This window comes from Falco peregrinus, chromosome 2 (assembly GCF_023634155.1).
Source record: "Falco peregrinus isolate bFalPer1 chromosome 2, bFalPer1.pri, whole genome shotgun sequence".
Lineage (NCBI taxonomy): Eukaryota > Metazoa > Chordata > Aves > Falconiformes > Falconidae > Falco > Falco peregrinus.
Window position 1 is genome coordinate 116,976,238 of NC_073722.1, and position 16,871 is coordinate 116,993,108.

At 50.0% G+C, this 16,871-nt stretch overlaps 2 protein-coding genes across 5 annotated transcripts in view; both read left to right on the forward strand.

The window, feature by feature from the left end:
- PIK3R6 (phosphoinositide-3-kinase regulatory subunit 6) overlaps positions 1–7,910 on the forward strand; it is a 42,352-nt gene extending 34,442 nt beyond the window's left edge. For 3 of the 4 annotated variants that reach the window (XM_055794638.1, XM_027784875.2, XM_055794639.1), the window contains 6 exons: positions 1,410–1,500; positions 2,194–2,279; positions 2,533–2,623; positions 3,111–3,181; positions 4,127–4,239; positions 4,994–7,910. In XM_055794638.1, coding sequence (XP_055650613.1) covers positions 1,410–1,500; positions 2,194–2,279; positions 2,533–2,623; positions 3,111–3,181; positions 4,127–4,239; positions 4,994–5,150 — 609 coding nt within the window. In that variant the 3' untranslated portion in view covers positions 5,151–7,910. The remainder of the gene's footprint in view (positions 1–1,409; positions 1,501–2,193; positions 2,280–2,532; positions 2,624–3,110; positions 3,182–4,126; positions 4,240–4,993) is intronic. The other variant, XM_013298207.3, reaches the window with a different exon arrangement.
- Positions 7,911–8,062: 152 nt separating this feature from the next.
- Positions 8,063–16,724, forward strand: MFSD6L (major facilitator superfamily domain containing 6 like). The gene is made up of 2 exons (XM_055794637.1): positions 8,063–15,714; positions 15,930–16,724. Exon 1 carries the CDS (start codon positions 9,043–9,045, stop codon positions 11,425–11,427), a length of 2,385 nt encoding a protein of 794 aa, XP_055650612.1. The 5' UTR covers positions 8,063–9,042; the 3' UTR covers positions 11,428–15,714; positions 15,930–16,724.
- Positions 16,725–16,871: the final 147 nt, after the last annotated feature.

Genomic DNA, 16,871 nt, shown 5'->3' on the forward strand with positions numbered 1-16,871 from the left:
CTCAGCTGGAGTCAATGGTCCCAGGAAGTCTATTTCAGGATCAGACAGGTCAGCAAAGTGAGCCTTGAAATTACCTGGTAAGGACACAGATTTCCTGCTCCACTGGATTCAGGTTTGCCCAGGGAGCTCTGGCATCTCCTGCTGCTTTAGACGCTATGAGCAAACAGGAGTTTTCTGAGTGGTTTTGCCAAAACTTCTTGTTTTCTACTTCTTGTACCTTGCAGGGGCTTTGCAGGGCTTCCTGAAACACCATTTTATTTATTTCCTGCCAGCTTTTCTCTGAAATGGTATCAGAGTGAGACCTGGCACTTGATATGAGAGCAAAGAACTACTGTATTCCGTCATGCAACCCCCCCATCTGCTCCTCTGGCAGTTCCCCCCCCCGTCAAAGCTTAGGGGGTGGCATTGATGCATGTGTCTCCTTTTAATCTACCTGTAGCCAACGTGGTAACCTATTGCAGCAGGAGCAGCCACTAATGAGCAAACTGGCATGTGGCTTGCAAAAAGCTGGAAGAGCTTTGGTAACTCCTGATAGAGCATCACCAGGACTCGAACTGATAACAAGTAGATTCTAAACAATGGGAGCACCTGGTCCTCAGCTTGGGCGGCTGGGGATGTGGGTTTTTTGGTGAATTTTTATTCCACTCATTTCTCCTCCAAGACAAAAATCAAAAGCAGGCATGAGAGTGGGTGAGTCAAGCAGGGGAAGAGGAACTGACTCCAGATGTGGTTTTCAGATAAAGGCACCTAACCTACCTTGTTGTCATACAGGGTGTGAGGCTGCTTCATCTGGAAACACTAAGCCTGTTTTGCCTCTTTGGTTAAGACCACGCTGCTCCTCCTCTTTGGCTGCAGAGAATTTTCCTGGAAGTGAGGGTCAAGTCCCACAGGAGTCAGACATAAGTCTAGGTGTAGCTAGGTGAGGTTCCTCAGAACCTTATCTTCACAATTTGCTCGAAACAAACCCGTAAAAAGAAAATAATTCGTAGGTCTGAAGTGACAAGTTGACGTAGGCGTCTCAGACAGAGATGCCATGCCTTGAAGCCAAGCCAGCATCTGCAGTCAGTCAAGCTGCTCCCCTGGACCTGGGCTGCGGGTGGGCAGGTGCTGGGAACAGACTGGTCTGTGAGTGCACAGTGACACCCAGTGGCAGGGGACACTGCCCTGGCTCTGCTGGCCAGGTCCACCACCCTCGGCCACAGCCTGCCGTGCTCCTGGGCTTCAGGAGGCAGAGCAACAGCAGTTCCTTCCACCCCACGGGCTGCTATGGTGAACTCATAGATTCCCTCTCCCAGTGCCACACCTGGGCGCTCTGGAGAACCTGCTCATGCCACAAGCTCTGTGTGATGCCACACGCTTGGTCTGGTGACCCAGGAGGAGCTGTTCTTAAAGATTTTCCTCTCTTTCAGATTTTCTTCAATGACCCGGCCCAGGAGCCAGCCGAGGATGTGTTCCTCACGGAGCTGCGCACCCAGGTGCAGGAGAGCATCTCCTACAGAGGTGCGTGCGTCCCCCCATGCTGAGCCCTGCAGCAGGGGCTGCCACCCTGGGAGGGGTCCTGCTGGCCCCAGCTCCCGCTCACCCTGTCCTTCAGCCTGCAGCAGTCAAGGCCATGCCATGGGGCGATATCCCTTGCTCCATGACGAGCAGGAGACTTCCCTAAACATCTCCATCTCCCTCTCAGGCTCATGACACCAGGCTAAATGAGAGACCTTGTGGTCACTGGCTCCTGGTCTCAACCGGGTTTTGTAGACTGTGCCTCTGGCTGGCTTCAGGACCCTCTGAAGTTGGGCCAGCACCATGTTTTTATTGAGGAAACAACCTGGGATTTATAGCCACCCCCTTTGACAGATGTTTTCCCTATTAGCAATTCAGCTTCCTTGAGTTGCCAGTGATGGGAAAACGGTGCTTGAAGGCTGGACCGTTACAGAGGTCACATCCAGCCCTTCCACCAGTGCACCCCGTGTCCCATCCGATGTCTGTTTGCCGTTGTGGGTGGGCACAGACCCTCGGGTGAGTCCATCTCACTGGACCTGTGGAGTGTACAGAGTCTCAGCTCTTGTAGGCAAGGTGCGAAGGACCGGTGTGCCAGACCACGACTGCTGTGTGATGGAGGGGGTGTCTTGTCCCAGGGGAGGACCCCTCCCTGCTGACCACAGACAGGTGGGACAAGTGAAACCTCAATCCTACCAGGTTCCCTCCTTGCAGAGTTAAGCATGACCAAGAAGAAAACAACCCTGGATGGCCCTGGCATAGATCTCACAGTAACATACAGAAAGGTAAGTGGGGCTCTCAGCAGCCCAAAACATCTCTGCTCACAGGGATCCCCAGCATGGCACTGATCTCCCAAAAGGAGTGCTCTAGTCCTTTTTCCCTCTGGAGCTGCACTCCAGGAGAGGACAGAGACCTCACCGCAGGTTGTGGTGAACTTTAAAAGCCTGTTGGCTAACCTTGCATTTGTGAAAACCTGCCCCCAGACTTCTCCCCGTCTCACCTCGCTGCCTGGGGGCATTAACAGAGCCTTGCCTGCAGGTTGTGCTGAGCGACCGGTCGAAGGAGCTGGCGGTGTCCCTCCGCTCCACGGGTCTGGTGATGAAAGCCATCCCTGCTGATGAGGCTGATGGTGGGTTCTTCCTGCTCGGAACTATGTGAAGAGGGTTTGCTGGGTTTTCTGGTGCTTGATAGAATAAATTTGACCATGATATTTAGCGCAAATTGTGCCTGGGCTGGGGGGGGTTGAATCAGTGACATGCATGTATTGGTGTCACCATGGTCTGTGGTTGTGGGTTTTCTCGGGAATGACGTGTCTGGGGTTCCCTGTAATGTGGGGTTCCGGTGTAACTTGAATCTAGGCTTGGCAGCACCTTCCTCTGGCTGCAGCCTTCCTCTTTCACCTTGCCTTTAGCATAGCCTCTGAGTTTTCCACCCTGAGCATGATCCCACACAAACCCTTAGCCCATGGACCTTGCTAAAGTCTTCCTTTTCTGCTGTTCTGTGTGTCCCACGGACCTCTGGCAATGCACCCAAAACGCGGGATCTGGCAGCAGCCCCACTCCAAGCTGAGCTGAGATGTGCCATGGCCCGAGGCTAACATGCTGCTTCTCTTGCAGACCTGGTGTGTCTGAACGTGAACATCACTGAAATCATTAGGATCAACAACTTGTCAGGACGATCATTCTCGGTAAGTAGCTGTGGATGCTCACAGCCCTGGAGGGGTTGGCCAGTGCATGGAAATCCCTTATGACAGCAGTGGAAGGGGGAACACCCTGTGGGGACGAGGTGGTCTTGGGGCCACCCTGCTCAGAGAGTGTTTTGCAATGAATTTCCATAGAAAAGTCTGGATTTCTGAGCCAAAGCACCAGATGCCATCCTTGCCGGTCAATGCCACGTTGTATCCTGTCTTAGGAGACCCTGAAGGACAGAACTGCTGTTGGGGTTATTCTGTGACCCCAGGGACAAAGTGGAGAAAGAAAGCTTGGTCCCAGTCATTGTGGCTCCACCCGAGTACAGGAAAGGGTCTATATAGTTTTGTGATCAACTCCATTAGGTCAATGAATCTAATTGCCAGCTCAGAAAGATGACTTTGCAAGAGGTGGGATTAAAAACTTGGGTTCCTGTCCTCTTCATTTTACATGTGAGTTCAAGTTGACCCCAGAGGACACGCTGCCCCGTGGGAACGTGTCACTGCCATTTGGGTGGCAGTAAGTATTACTGTGCCTTGGTCATTTGGGCCCTGGAGCTTCCAGTCTCTTAGCTGGTATTTTTAGCTAGTCAGCACACTTTTCCTTATTTTCACCTGGCTTTTGGAAACACCGAGGTACTGCAGCCCACGCTCTCCACAAAGATACACCACGGGCCTGGAGAACAGACCATACCCCACATCCAACATCCCAAAGCTTTCAACTTGTGCAAGCGTTGCCAGTTTGGAAAGGTTGCCCTTGAAAGATTTGACCAGATTGTGATTACAGTTGTGATTACAGAAAAAGGATTAACTTTATGTCACGTCTGAGATTAAAAAAAAAAAAAAAGAGAGAGAGAAATGTCATAATTAGTCGGTTCCATAGCCACCCAAGGGAAGGGAAGCAAGACACTCACTGGGCTCTTCCTCCTTCTCCTCTGTATCCAGGCTGTGGCAAACAGGTTGAAAACATGCAATATCAAAATCAGGAGCACAGAGCAGAGGCCCTTCACGGTGTGTCTGGACAAGGACAGCAGAAGAGTCTACAGGAACGTGATCAGGTGAGAATGCCACACGTGCCAGGCTCTGTGATCTCACTGGTGACCTCGCCTTCCTCTCTGGAAGGGCTCCCAAGGTGGTGGAGCTGTTTCCCAGGGAGTCCTAGTCCTGATCTTCACGCATGACAAAAGACCCACAGGCAAATACATCGCTTCCCAAGGGAACGCAGGGCAGAGTGGTGCTCCTCTACCTTTGTGGGTTTGGGTGATGGTGTGCAAAACAAAATGATTCTTCCCTTTTAAGGTGCTGTCGTTAAGACAGCAGAAGGATAGGCACTCCCAGGGACAACCTGAGATCTTGGATCTCCTTGATTATACCGTGGAGCTGAAGCTCTCCCCACTGACTGCATTCCTCACCATAGGCTCAAGCATGTGAAGGTAGGGAGAGAGAATTCAGTACTGTGAAAACAGCAGGGATCGATGTGCCTGTAGCAGCTGCAGCAACGTGTGATGTGTTGGAAGCAAAGAGACAGGTGGTTTAAGGTCCACAGACCATGTGGAGCAAACATAAAATATGAATTCCTGAGAATCAGGCTGAGCCAGGTCAAGGACACTGGTTTTGTGGTCAAACACTAATACACATCAACTCATCTTTCTAGCCAAAACCAGTTGAAAAGCATAAAAGCAGCTGCCCGTCTCAATATGACAGCCCTCCCTCTGCAGTCAGTGGAGAGACCTGACGTTCAGTCCAAATGAGCCTCCAGCCCGCAAGGGTGGATTTGCACATTGCAGTAAATACGTTCTTGTGCTCTTGCAGCGTGGAAGTGTCCCCTTGCCTAGAGCCCAGCTACTGCCTGCAAAAGACAAGGACAATGAAATTCAACCTGCACGAAACAGAAGATGTGGGGCTTGTGAAATACATGCCCAAGTCTCTGCTGTTGCCTATCAACACGTTTGCAGGCATCATCCAATGAAAAAAACGAGAAAAAGCTGATGTGAGAGACATGACGTTGGGTCATCACAAAGGAGGTGGAAAAAGAAAACACACTAAAAGCCACCAGCGGTGATTTTACAATAATGGTGCAAAAGCTGCAGAAGCAGCTCAGGATCGGGCTCAGGGAGGGCAGCCGTGCCCTGCTGAGTGACAGTGATGACCCCAGAGAGCACCCCGTGGCAAGGGGCAGACCGTTGCTGGAGAACTGAGTTTTAACCTTTTGCACAAGTCAGGGAAAACCTTTGAGCTTCCTTATTTCAGGAAGACTGGGGAAAATACAGCTGAGGTGATGGTGCTTGCTGTGCTTGTGGGTCAGAGAGCAGTCGCTATCGGTAATATTTGTCACGGTGATGTCTCACAGCCTGGCAGGGGATCAGGGCCTGTTGTGCAGGGTTCTGCACAGCAAACTCCTCATGCTGGCACGGGGTGATGTATTTGGGCAAACCAGCAATTATTCCCCTGACTGATCTAGGAAACCTCATTGTAAGCCTGAGCACAACCAGACAGCATCTGTGTTTAATGCAGCTTCTATGGAAGTTGGTGGAAAACCTGCTGTTGTTTCAAAGGGGCCACACAAAGTAGTGGTGAATGGTGTGAAACAGAGACATGGGAAATCTAGTGCGGTGCTTGGCAGTGATGAACGAGGCAAGAACAGCCCAGGCAGTGCTGTGGGATACGCTCACTGAATGGTACGGGTCGGCTGGAAGAAGAAACCTTCATTGAGCAGACAATGGAGGCTGCACAAGAGCTCTTCGATGTCTGAGCTGTACCTTTGAGTCCATCTGGGATTTTGCTGTGGGTTTGGCTGTGCAACCTCTCCACATCTGGTCCGGAGCCTCACGAGTGGCAGCTGCATCTCTCCAGGTGTACATCCCAGGAACAACCACCTACAACCCCACGGAGTCCCTCCGTGAGGCCAGCCAACAATACCTCTGCGCCCAGTCTGCCTTGGGGTCCTGGTTTGTTCTCTGTCTGCTGTGCAGGTAAGAGATGTACGAGAGCGGAGTGGTGCTCCTGGGATTGCTGGATGGGCAGGATGCCTGCAGGACTTCTCTGTTCCTTACTTCTGCTGCTACCATGGTGTAGAAACCCTCTCCTCATTGGCAGAGGAGCCAGGCTGAGCAGGGACAGCTCAGCTGCTGCTTCCACCCAGGCTCAGACTAACCCAGTGTCAAGGATGATCGTGTAGGAGGACCCTGCCTTTGTTCCAGTTTGTGGCAGGCTGAAATAATGGAAGAAATGGTGTGTATTTATTGACTTTCTGAATGTGACCTGTGGTTTCTGGAGCGTCTCTGGGAAACCTTCCCCAGATTCATGTTGGAGGGATTTGGGGGTGTTCCTTCTATGACACTATTGGGTTTTTTTATTCTCTCAGCTCCCAGATAATTCATTACCTGGGTTGCCTTCACTCAGGGGTGCTTGCTTGGGTCAGCAGCCCAAAGAAAGTGTCCTTTAGCTTTGTATATGTGCATAGCAGCTCTTCCCAGTCATCTCTGGCTGTCCCTGGAGCCAGCTCCGTGCTACAGGGTGATGCTGGCCCAGCTGCAGTGGCACTGGCAAACCTCTGTTCGCTGGTGACAAATCCAACTCCCTGCCCTGTCTGTGCTAGGTCTGCCCAGCCCTGGGGAGCTGCACCTCTGGGGAGTCACTTCTGCTTAACCACCCACACGTGGCACAAGGAGCCCACCTGCAGGAATGCCAGTCTGGGGTTCTGGAGAGGAGTTTCCCTTATGCAGAACTGCTCTGAGCTGGTGGGATGTCTTGGCTGGAAATCTTCCTTGTGGAAATCTTCCTTGCATTTCTTGCCATGTGCACAAGGCTTTGGGGGTTCAGTCTCAGGCTTCCCTGGTCTGTCTTTGCCGACAAGCACAGGGCTGCTGTGTTCCTGCTCCTGCTGTCACCTGGCACAGCAGGCATTGTCGCTTCTGTTCCCAAGCTGCAAGTTTACTCACTCTCACTTTGAACGCACCAGTGCAGTCCAGAACCATGCTGGAATACACTACTGGGGGCACAGCAGCTCCAGAGCTGCCTGCAGCTGGTGGGTTATTTAGCAGCATAAAAAACCTCCAGGTCCCAAGAAATATTTCATACCAAACCAGCACCAACAGCTGAAAAATCATGTTGGGCGACAGCAACAAGACCGTTTCCTAAGGAAGATACCTTGAAATGCTGGCAGACATAGCCACTCACTCCCAGCTGAGCCAGGCACAGTCCCCGAGCATTAATCTCCCCCCAGAGGAGTCACTAGGCTGCAAAAGCTCAGCAACGGCATTTAGTTCTTCAGTCCTGTTTTTCACCTCACAGGTCAAAAATTGTTGATGACCACCAATATTTTGATGCCCAGCTGGGCTTAGACAGCAAACATTTTGGCCCTGAAGGAAGCTGGAACTAGGCAGGAGGCTCAGAAATGAGCCACGAAATGCCTGATTGCACCAGCTGTTTTTCTGTGAGCTGCTGCGTAGGGTGACACAGGGTTTAAGGGGTGACCAGTGACTCTTGACACCTCTGCCTCTTTGGGGCTTCACTGGGGGGTTCCTGTACCCTGGTGCACAAGGTAAATGCTTACAAAGCCAAGAGACCATGCGCTGGGTTGGAGCGTGGTCTGTGGTGCCCAGAGTTTACTCTGTACAGTTGTAAATGATGTAGATGGATTATAAGTTATTTGTATAGGTGTCAGAGATGATCTGTATCAGAAGGTGCAATCCTTTTCATGCCAATTAAAAAAAAATGAAAAAACTCAGCAGAAACTCAGTTTCGTTGGCTTTTTATGTTTGCATGTGGCTAGCATGGGTGAGGAATAAGCTGGTAGGAGAAGACAAACATCAGCGTCATTTGGCTGATGTCTTCTCCTCCCCACCCGCGTGCTCTGTTACATAGAGAGACTTTGTGGCCAAAGAGCTCCTTTGTGACGGGATGGGCAGAAACGGCTGAATTGCAGCAACTCGGAAGCAGCAGAGCATAGCGCCCATGCTGGCTGCCCCTCGATCCCCTCGGTGCCGATACAATGTCCCCGCAGCCTGTTGCCCTCAGAGTTTGTTACTTCAAAACACCCTGTTCCCTGACCAGGGCCAGCACACGGAGGCTTGGGCTGGGAAAAGTGGAACACTGGTTTTCTCCAGACATCCCTTAAAGCCCGGTGATCCAACCGACTGCAGGAGAGCTGCTCATTGACAGAGCAGAAACAGTTCATGAACTCGCACTAATGAGTTAGCCCAGCCGTGAGAGAATTTCACAGGTGGTTTTATTTACCGCTGGAAATGATGGGCAGCTAATGCAGATCACAGAGTGACCACAGAACAGGAACAGTGTGCAGGTATACCTTGGACCCAGGAACTGCTGGCTTCGGAGCAGCGTCACCTTCTGTGTATGGTCTGGGTGAAATGTCTGGAGAGACGTGGCAGGTGGACCTCAAGGGGATGAGGGTGGACACGATTGCCTGAAGACTGGGAGAGCACAGAAACCTGAGTGCAGGGTGCATTCATAAATAACGCAGCCTGGAGGCAGGGCTTGGAGGCACAAACCCTCCCGGTGCAGCTGTGTTAGGGGTTTCACCTGGCAGGATTCCCCACCTCCTTGGAAAGACTCCCAGCCTGTCAAAGTCCTTTCTGAATACATTTATTTAAGCCATTATATCACACTTGTCTTTGTTACATCAAAATGCCCCCAACGGTGCTCTGCATGCCCAGCTTGACGCTGAGCAGAGTTGCAAACAGCTCTCCAGCGGATGGTGGCTGACCTATGGCCAGTTCTTCCCTTTCCTTGGCTGAACTGGCTGAGCCTTCCGCAGGTGCCCATTGCCCGGGCTGTCCCACCTGCCCGTGCTCCGCAGCGGACAGACCCCAAAGCCGGAGGAGCGCAGCCTCCGGGGTGGGATGGAGCAGAGCCGGGGAACAGCCCCTCCGAAGGGTGTTCTAAAGCCAGCAGGATGCTGTCTCCCCATGCCTTGCTTTGGGCTCATCAGAAGCGAGGCTCTGCCGCTTTGTGCTGCGCTGCGCTGCTGTTGTGTCGCGGAACCAGCTCCGCGGGATGTCGGTGTCGCGATGGCCCCCGTGATGCTGTCGGCACGGGCCCGTGACACGACACGCGGCACAGCCCGCTGGGGCGCCCGGCCCCGCCCCGCCCGGCGCCGCTCTCCTCCCGGCCGCCAGGCGGCGCTGTCCCCCCCCGCCCGCCGTCTCCTGGCAACGGGCCGGGCGGCAGGTGCGGGCCGGGCCCCGCGGCGGGCAGGTGCGGCAGCGCGGCCCGGTGGGGCGGAGCGGGGCCCGCAGGTGCGCGTCCGCTCGCCGGTGCCCGCGGGAGGAGCATGCGGCGGCGCCATGAGCCAACAGTGGGACGTCGGCCGGGCGCTGGCCCTCTCGGGCCTGTTCCGTGTGCTGCAGGGCGCGGGCCGGGCCTGCGCCGCCCCGTTTCTGACGCTGTACCTGCGGCACCTGGGGCTGCCCGCCGCGCTGGTGGGCGTCGTGGCCGGCGCCCGGGGCCTGGCGGCCGCGCTCGGGGCCCCGCTCTGCTCCCGCTGCCCCCGCGGCCGCCGCCAGCGGCGCCTCCTGGTCGCCGGCTGCCTGCTGGGCTCGGCGGCGGCCGGGCTGCTGCTCACCCTGGTCCCGCCGGCCCCCGGGGCCGCGGGGGGGCGGCTCTGCAGCGGCAGCCGGCAGCCGGGCCGCACCGGGGCTGCCGCCGGCACCGACGCCGCTCTGAGCGTCGGTGCTGGGTCGAAAGAACCGGTGGGAACGGCTTCTGCAGCCCTGACAGCGAGCGGGGGGGCAGCGGTGAGCAGCCCTGCCTCCCAGGGGCCGGCCGGCCGGCCAGGTGCGCTCGGCGGCAGCGGCAGAGGGGCCGGTGAGGACGGTGAGGATGGCACAAGGACAAACGTCTCCTGGGATGGTCCCTCGGGCTGGGCAGCCTCGGTGACAGCAGTTAACCAGGATACCCGGGAAGCAGGGATGCTGCCCTCCTACAGACCCCCCTCACCGGGAGTCAGGAATGAAACCAGCAGTCTGGCTCCCGCTGTAACAGACCTGGCTGGGAATGCTGAAGGCAGCCTTTATGCTACTGAAAGTAATGAGCCCTCGTTGTTTAACATAACTCTTCCTACTGTTGGAGATACTAATGTGCCTGGGAACCTTTCAGACCACCAGAAAGACACTCGAGGTGTCAGCTTCGAGGCAGTGCAATACATCTTTCTGGACAGAGAGCATCAGATTTTTCTTATCGTACTGGGTATTGTTGTGCTTTGGGAACTGCTGGCTACCTCTCTGGAATGGACAGTAGATGAGAGTCTCTATGAATATCTCGACTTTGTTGATGCGACTGACAGGTATGCCAGGCTGTGGATTTGGAATTACCTGGGTGCATCTGTAGGTGCCTGCGGCATTGCCATATTTGTGGATCACCTGAATTGCTTCCTCAGCGCTACAATCACTCGCCTCGCTGTCCACTTCTATGGCTACGCACTCCTGATAACGCTGTCATTGCTCATCACTGTCTTTTTTCCCATCCACGTTCCCAAGAAAGCTGACCGTGTTAACAAAACGGCCAAAGCCCTGGCCCTACTGTGGAGCGACAGCCAAGCAATCCTGTACACCATCACCGTCTTCCTCACTGGCATGGCTGGCTCTGTGGTGCACAACTTTCTCTTCTGGCAGATGCAGGACCAAGGCAGCAGTGAGCTGTACATGGGGCTTTTCGTGGCCGTTGGGCTCCTGGCTGAATTTTTGCTTTATTTCTTCAAAGGGAAGTTGCTGAGGACTTTCTCGAGCAGCAAAATTGTTGCAGTCAGTCTAAGCCTCCTGGCAATCCAGCTTCTGTGCTACTCCTTCTTGTGGACTGTGTGGTCAGCTCTCCTTATTCAGATTTTATCCGCCTTCAGTAGTGGTGCTTTGTGGTGGGCGGTTAACATGACGGTGGATGACATAGCCACGCCAGGCATGGAGAGGTCCCTGCACACTGTTCTCCAGGGCCTCTGCTATGGTGGAGGAGCAAGCTTGGGCAGTTTTGCAGGAGGATTTGTCGTGAAATACTTTGGCCTGGCAGTTCTGTACAGGGTGTGCTGCGTGTGCCTGGTGCTGTGGCTCTTCTTATTTTTAATTGTCCAATCTAAATTGCCACGGCAGAAAAAAATTAATTATTCTCGCCTCCTGGCTGCTGATTCCAGTGATATGAGTGACTCTGATGAGGAGAACGAGAGGGACTGGCTGGTAAAAGCTATGAAGGATGAAAGCTTTAACAGGAATTGGTCACAAAAGCATGGGATCAGCTAAACTGTACTTGAATGTAGGGAGTGGAGTGATAACGTGGTATGATGAGGATGCCCAGAAATGACGTTAATTCTGAAGTGCTAAATATATGCAGTATATATCTGACAGGACAGATTTGTATTTAAAAAAAAAAAAATCTAAATCTTTTTATTTTCTTAATTTATAGTATTCTTGTAGTAATTTTTCCTCTTTAAACTTAATGATTTTGCTTCCAAAATCGTATCAAGGTATTTCAGATATACATTTGCCGAAATGAATGTAGCTAAGTTTTTAGTCAAAAAGCAAACTTGATTAAATTCTTGCTCCCCAGAGCTGATGCTGTGGAAACAGTGAGTGACAGCCTGTGACCTGTACTTGGACACAATTGAACAAAAACCACTGTAATGCTAACAGCACACTAAACTTTTTCAAGGTGCTATTTCTGTGAACTCTTTGTGCTAAATAAGGGATGTGAATAAAAAAAATGGTTCATTTGCTCTGCTTTGATTTGTAAAATTAGGTTTTGCTACAGACTGTCTGTCTTCTCATGTTTTGGGATTCAAGTATGATTCTGCATCGGCATCTGTTGGAAAAAAACCTGCCAGGTCTGCTCACAGTCGGTGCTCGCTGGCCGTCCCATTCAGACGGCTGCAGAGCAACCCGTGGAGTTCCTTGTTTACCTAAGGTGGCACCTAGTGTTCAGGCTGGCCAGGAAGCAGTCTTCCCTCCTGGTTCCAGTAACTCCGGTGGGCTGGGAATTAGCATAGGGCAATATTCATTGAGAAGGAGCTTGTTGCTGGCTGAGTTGGTCTGGTTGAAGCTGGTGATCCTCCCTGGGTCCGTTTGGCCTGCGGGCAGCCCTCTTCTCACGTTTCCCGTTTAGAACTAAATCTGTGCTGAACAGGGCCTGCCAAGTCCAGAAGGAGCCTCAAGCTGCCTTATCTGCCTTGCCTTAACCTCAAAAGCACACAGATTTCGACCTCAATAGGGAAGATTTGCTTACAAACGAAAAATTGCTGGTCTGATCTCGTTAAAAAATCCATGTCAGACCTTAAGCAAGGCTGGCGGAGGAGCTTTGAGCCTTACAGTCCTTTCAGCTACCATCAAAAGCTGCTGGCAGTTTGTTAGGTACTTCCCTCTTCAAGGAACTACATCCTTCCTTTGCAGAGGGATGGATTTTAATAACATCTCCCTAGTGTTTTACAAGCCATGAGACAGGCAGCTGCAAAAAGCAGAATATTTATTTGAAAGCATATTTAAAATGTAGTATGCAAATGGCATTGCAGTCTGTCACTGCTGCGTTCTGGACTCAGTAGAAAGCAGTTGGAGACAAGGAAAAGTAATGCTATTGAAGATAATCTCTTTCTCTGCGTGCATCGATTCCAGATTATCTGTACATCAGATGTTTTCAGGGTAATTAGCTCTCTGATTTCCTGGCACAAATCCACTGTGCCATGCAGAATACTCTACTACAATAACTCTATAATAGAATTGTCCTCATGCCAAGAATAGCTGGAACTTTTTATTAAGATGTTACCTTCTCCCAGGAATTCAAACTCGTGTTGAGAACAATTTTAGTGTCAAGAATTCATCCCAGCCTTGTTATCATATAATACCTCAGGAATCTAATTACTTGTTAATAGAGTATCTGACATCAGGCTTCAGTAACATAACTGCACGCAGCGTATCGCAGAGCCGTCAGTGGTTTCATGAGACAAACGCTGCAGCAGTAGCTGGAATGGTTACGATGCAGTTGCTTCTTTAGGTGGAAGTGGCTGCCCTCATTTGAAGCCAATTAAATGGGTGGTACGGGCTCTTTTGATCTGCTTCAGCACAAAATCGGCTGCTGCAATCCCAGTTTTGCAAAGGGAAACCTTGAAATGAAAAGCGCTTGTGCCAGCCGTCCTGCAACTGTGGCAGAGAGGTGATACCAGCTGCCTGGCAGAGACCTGGGCTCTTACCTCTGCCATCATTTTAGTCACAGATGTTTAGGTGTGCTGAGCCACTGCCCCTTTGAACAGAAGGGATGTAAGGTATGGCCCAACTTTGGTGTAATAAACTTGCATAGTAAGGTTTTTTTTTTAAAAATTATTAACCCAAGAAACACATTTGGTGCTGATTCAGGAGAGGATCATATTTATACAGTTTGAAATGTGTTCCAAACTACAAACCGCTATGGAAATGTGGCAGAGGGCTCATTCACTGAAGAAATTTCACCAGTTTGGTTAAATGGTTTTCCATTGAGGTTTATACAGTTTCTGTGTGTGAGTTCTACAGCATCAGTGACTCAATTTCTTTCTCTCTGATGGTCACAGAACCTGCAAGCCGAAAAGGTAAGGAAGAAGGTGGGTGTAAATTGTTCTGTGTGAGACTTTGCTTTGAGCATGTCTTTATCGATCCTGCAGATGTAAGAATGTGCCAAGGCATTTAACGCTGTTGGGAATAAGATGTAACCAAGAAGAACCAAACTGCCTTTGGGGAAAATAGATTTTCATGATGCATTTCCAACCACATCAGCAGTTATTTTTGCATTACTTGGCAACTATTTGCCAAAAAAATTGATGTAAAAACTCCTGTTTCTTTAAATTTTTATTCTTAAACAATTGTAAAGTTAAAAGCGATTATAAAAAGATTTTACTGTTTGCCTGCGTCACGGTGAACTTTAAGTACATTTCAGAGGCTTAGATGTAGAAATACTTTTCTTTTTTTGCCCCTTGGTGTCAGTCCAGCGTTTAAGCTGAGCTGTGCCTTTCTTCTCTGAATACATTTAGAGTTAATTGAGCTCAGGAGGCAAACCATAGTCAGTGCTGAGGAACAGATCCCACACAATGACGGTCTTTGTTGCTCTTAGATTTTAAATTTCACATAGCTCAATGTATGTGTACTTTGTGAGAAGTTTCAAAGGATCCAAGGAAATCAGTTTTATTACATGAGGCACCATTTGCCAAAAAATGACAAAAGCCTCTTGGCTTATCGTGAAATAACTTAGAGGCCCTGCAGGTAGTTTCGGTACACAGCTGATGCAGCTGAACTGGAATCTGAGTAACGCATTGCATCAGACATCTTATCTCGCTTTCTAAAAATTGGTTCCCAAGTTATAAGGGAACTTATTGCAGGTTCTGTCTTTCCAGCAGTTGTTTTATGAAGGGATATTGCAGATGTTTCCTTCAGCTCCTCTCTGTGTGCACCTCACATCTATGTGTGACTTAAGTAGCGTGGCACTTTCAGAATATGAAATCAGGTAACTTGGTGGGCACCACTTCTAATGTTCTAAATGTTCATTTTTCTTGTGCATCTGATCAGCATAGTGAGATCCTTTCCAGTGTTCTCCAAAGATTTCTATAATTCAGCAAACAACCACATCATGTGTCTTTGTAGACTGTAGTGAAACCTGCCCAGATGAATTCACAGAGAGGTTTTTGTATTTTTGTAATGAGTCATTTCCCAAAATTGTAGATATGGTCCATTTAAGGTAAGTCTGATTAGCTGTGGTTTCACAAGAAGGGGAGAGTGATGTTTTTGAGAGCTGTGGAGTTATTCTGCATGTTCTGAATCTTAAAAGCAAAAGCTCTTGAATTGTCTTTTCTTCCATGACGGGGTGTAATGCCTCCAAGGCACAATCCGTGCTGCCCTCGGTGCTGCTAGTAAAAGTGTTTCTTGTTCTGTTCATCTTTAAAGTACAGACAAGATGTTCCTACTCCGATTTGAAGTCTTAGGTAAATTATGATTACAGCATGATACCAAAATTCTGTGCCTTTATAACATGGGTCCCATTTAGACTTCTTAAAAGTATTCGGCAGCTCCTCACCATGACTGGCACGAGCACTAAGTTGTACTAATGCAGCGGGGGGAAGAGGAGTCTGTCTTGAAATGTCTTGACACTCAGCTTGGCATCTGTATTGCTGTAGTTATCAAGAGGGTGCCAATGTAGAGGAATCTCTGCTAATTTAGACTGCATTTCTCAGGGCACAGATACTTTTTTTTGTGCGTGGTTTCTCCCTGGCGCCTGGTTTTCCTGTAATATGAATGATTTTTCTGGCCAAGGGCAATTTTTTACTTTAAATCGGTTATGTTGCGACCATAAAACCGTGAACCCAAATGTAGAGTATGACACAACCTTAAAGTTAACCTTTGCTTCACCTTTAATATTTAGAAATCTTGCCTGAAGAAATCACAGAACAGAAACCGTGGTTACCTTAGCATGACCTCGCCAGCACAGCAGACAGGGGAGCTGTCGGTGACATGGCTTCATTCTTGAAACTTCGAGAACATTTCCACCTCTGATCAGACTGAAAGGTCAGAACTATGGAGGTAGGTGCAACACTGCAGAAAGTAAGCTTGTGTTAACGTGGCTTTTTATCGTTACAAAAAGGAATTTTGAGGCAGAAAACACACATGCTGAAATAACTTTCATACTCAAAGAATGAACTGAGAAACACGAACCTGATTTTTTGACAAATCCTCAGGAAAACAAACTCATTAAATAACTCCAAACCGGTTATTCTGACATGTACATCCCTCCGCAGGAATAGGCGTTCGGGTCCTTTCTCAGCAAGTGACAAGTTATAATGCTCAGCTTCCTGCTGTCACCAAGATGTGCCTGACGGAGCTGGCCGTGAAGGGCCCCGTGGGCAGCACCTGAGAAGCATTTCTGAAGACTCCAAATCTGTCGAATGTGCCATAGTGGTATCTGCTGTTTGCTGTTGCCTGCTCAGGTTGTTTCTTTAAGGAGCTTCAAATGGCCATGTCCATCCTAATGTTCTCCAAGCTGCGTTTTAATTCTCTTTGTACTTGTCAGCACTTTTCAAGTGCCTGGGGGGATTGTGTTACTGTTGCTTGGTACTGGATGATTTTCTGTTTATAAGCTTATCGTGTTTGTGTACTTCCTATTGTGTAGAGGCTTGGCTTTTAGAGAAGTGACTGCATACAGGGAAATATTGGTACTTCTAAGAAGCGTTCTGCTAGTGCCCTGAAAGTGTTGCTGCTGGTGACGCTCCTGTCATGCAGACCAATGTGAAAATCAACTTAAGACCCATTAAAATTTTGCAGCCCCGGATCTGAGGATGTAGATCGTGCCTGGGTGACCAAAGAGCCACGGGGGCTGCCGGTCAGGCAGTGTGCATGGGGCACGCCGACTGTCTGTGCACCATGTGGTGCGCTTGATTTGCATTTACCTCTGCAAAATGCATTTGTGCATAATGATTACATTCAATACAGCAGACCGAAGAGCGTGTGTTAATTGGATCATAATTCTTGTGTGTGACTCTGGACGGTTTGATTTAATCCCTTGTTTTTATTAAGAATAAAGTGAGCATATAGAATGTGGTGAATTCAAGTTGCAATCCACAGCAGATCTGGCTACTCTTGGCAAAAGTAATCCTGTAGAGTATTTGACGGAAAAACTGATTAAAGCATTTACACGTTCATTTTCTCTGCAATGTGAAGCAATCAAAACAAGGTGAGTCACT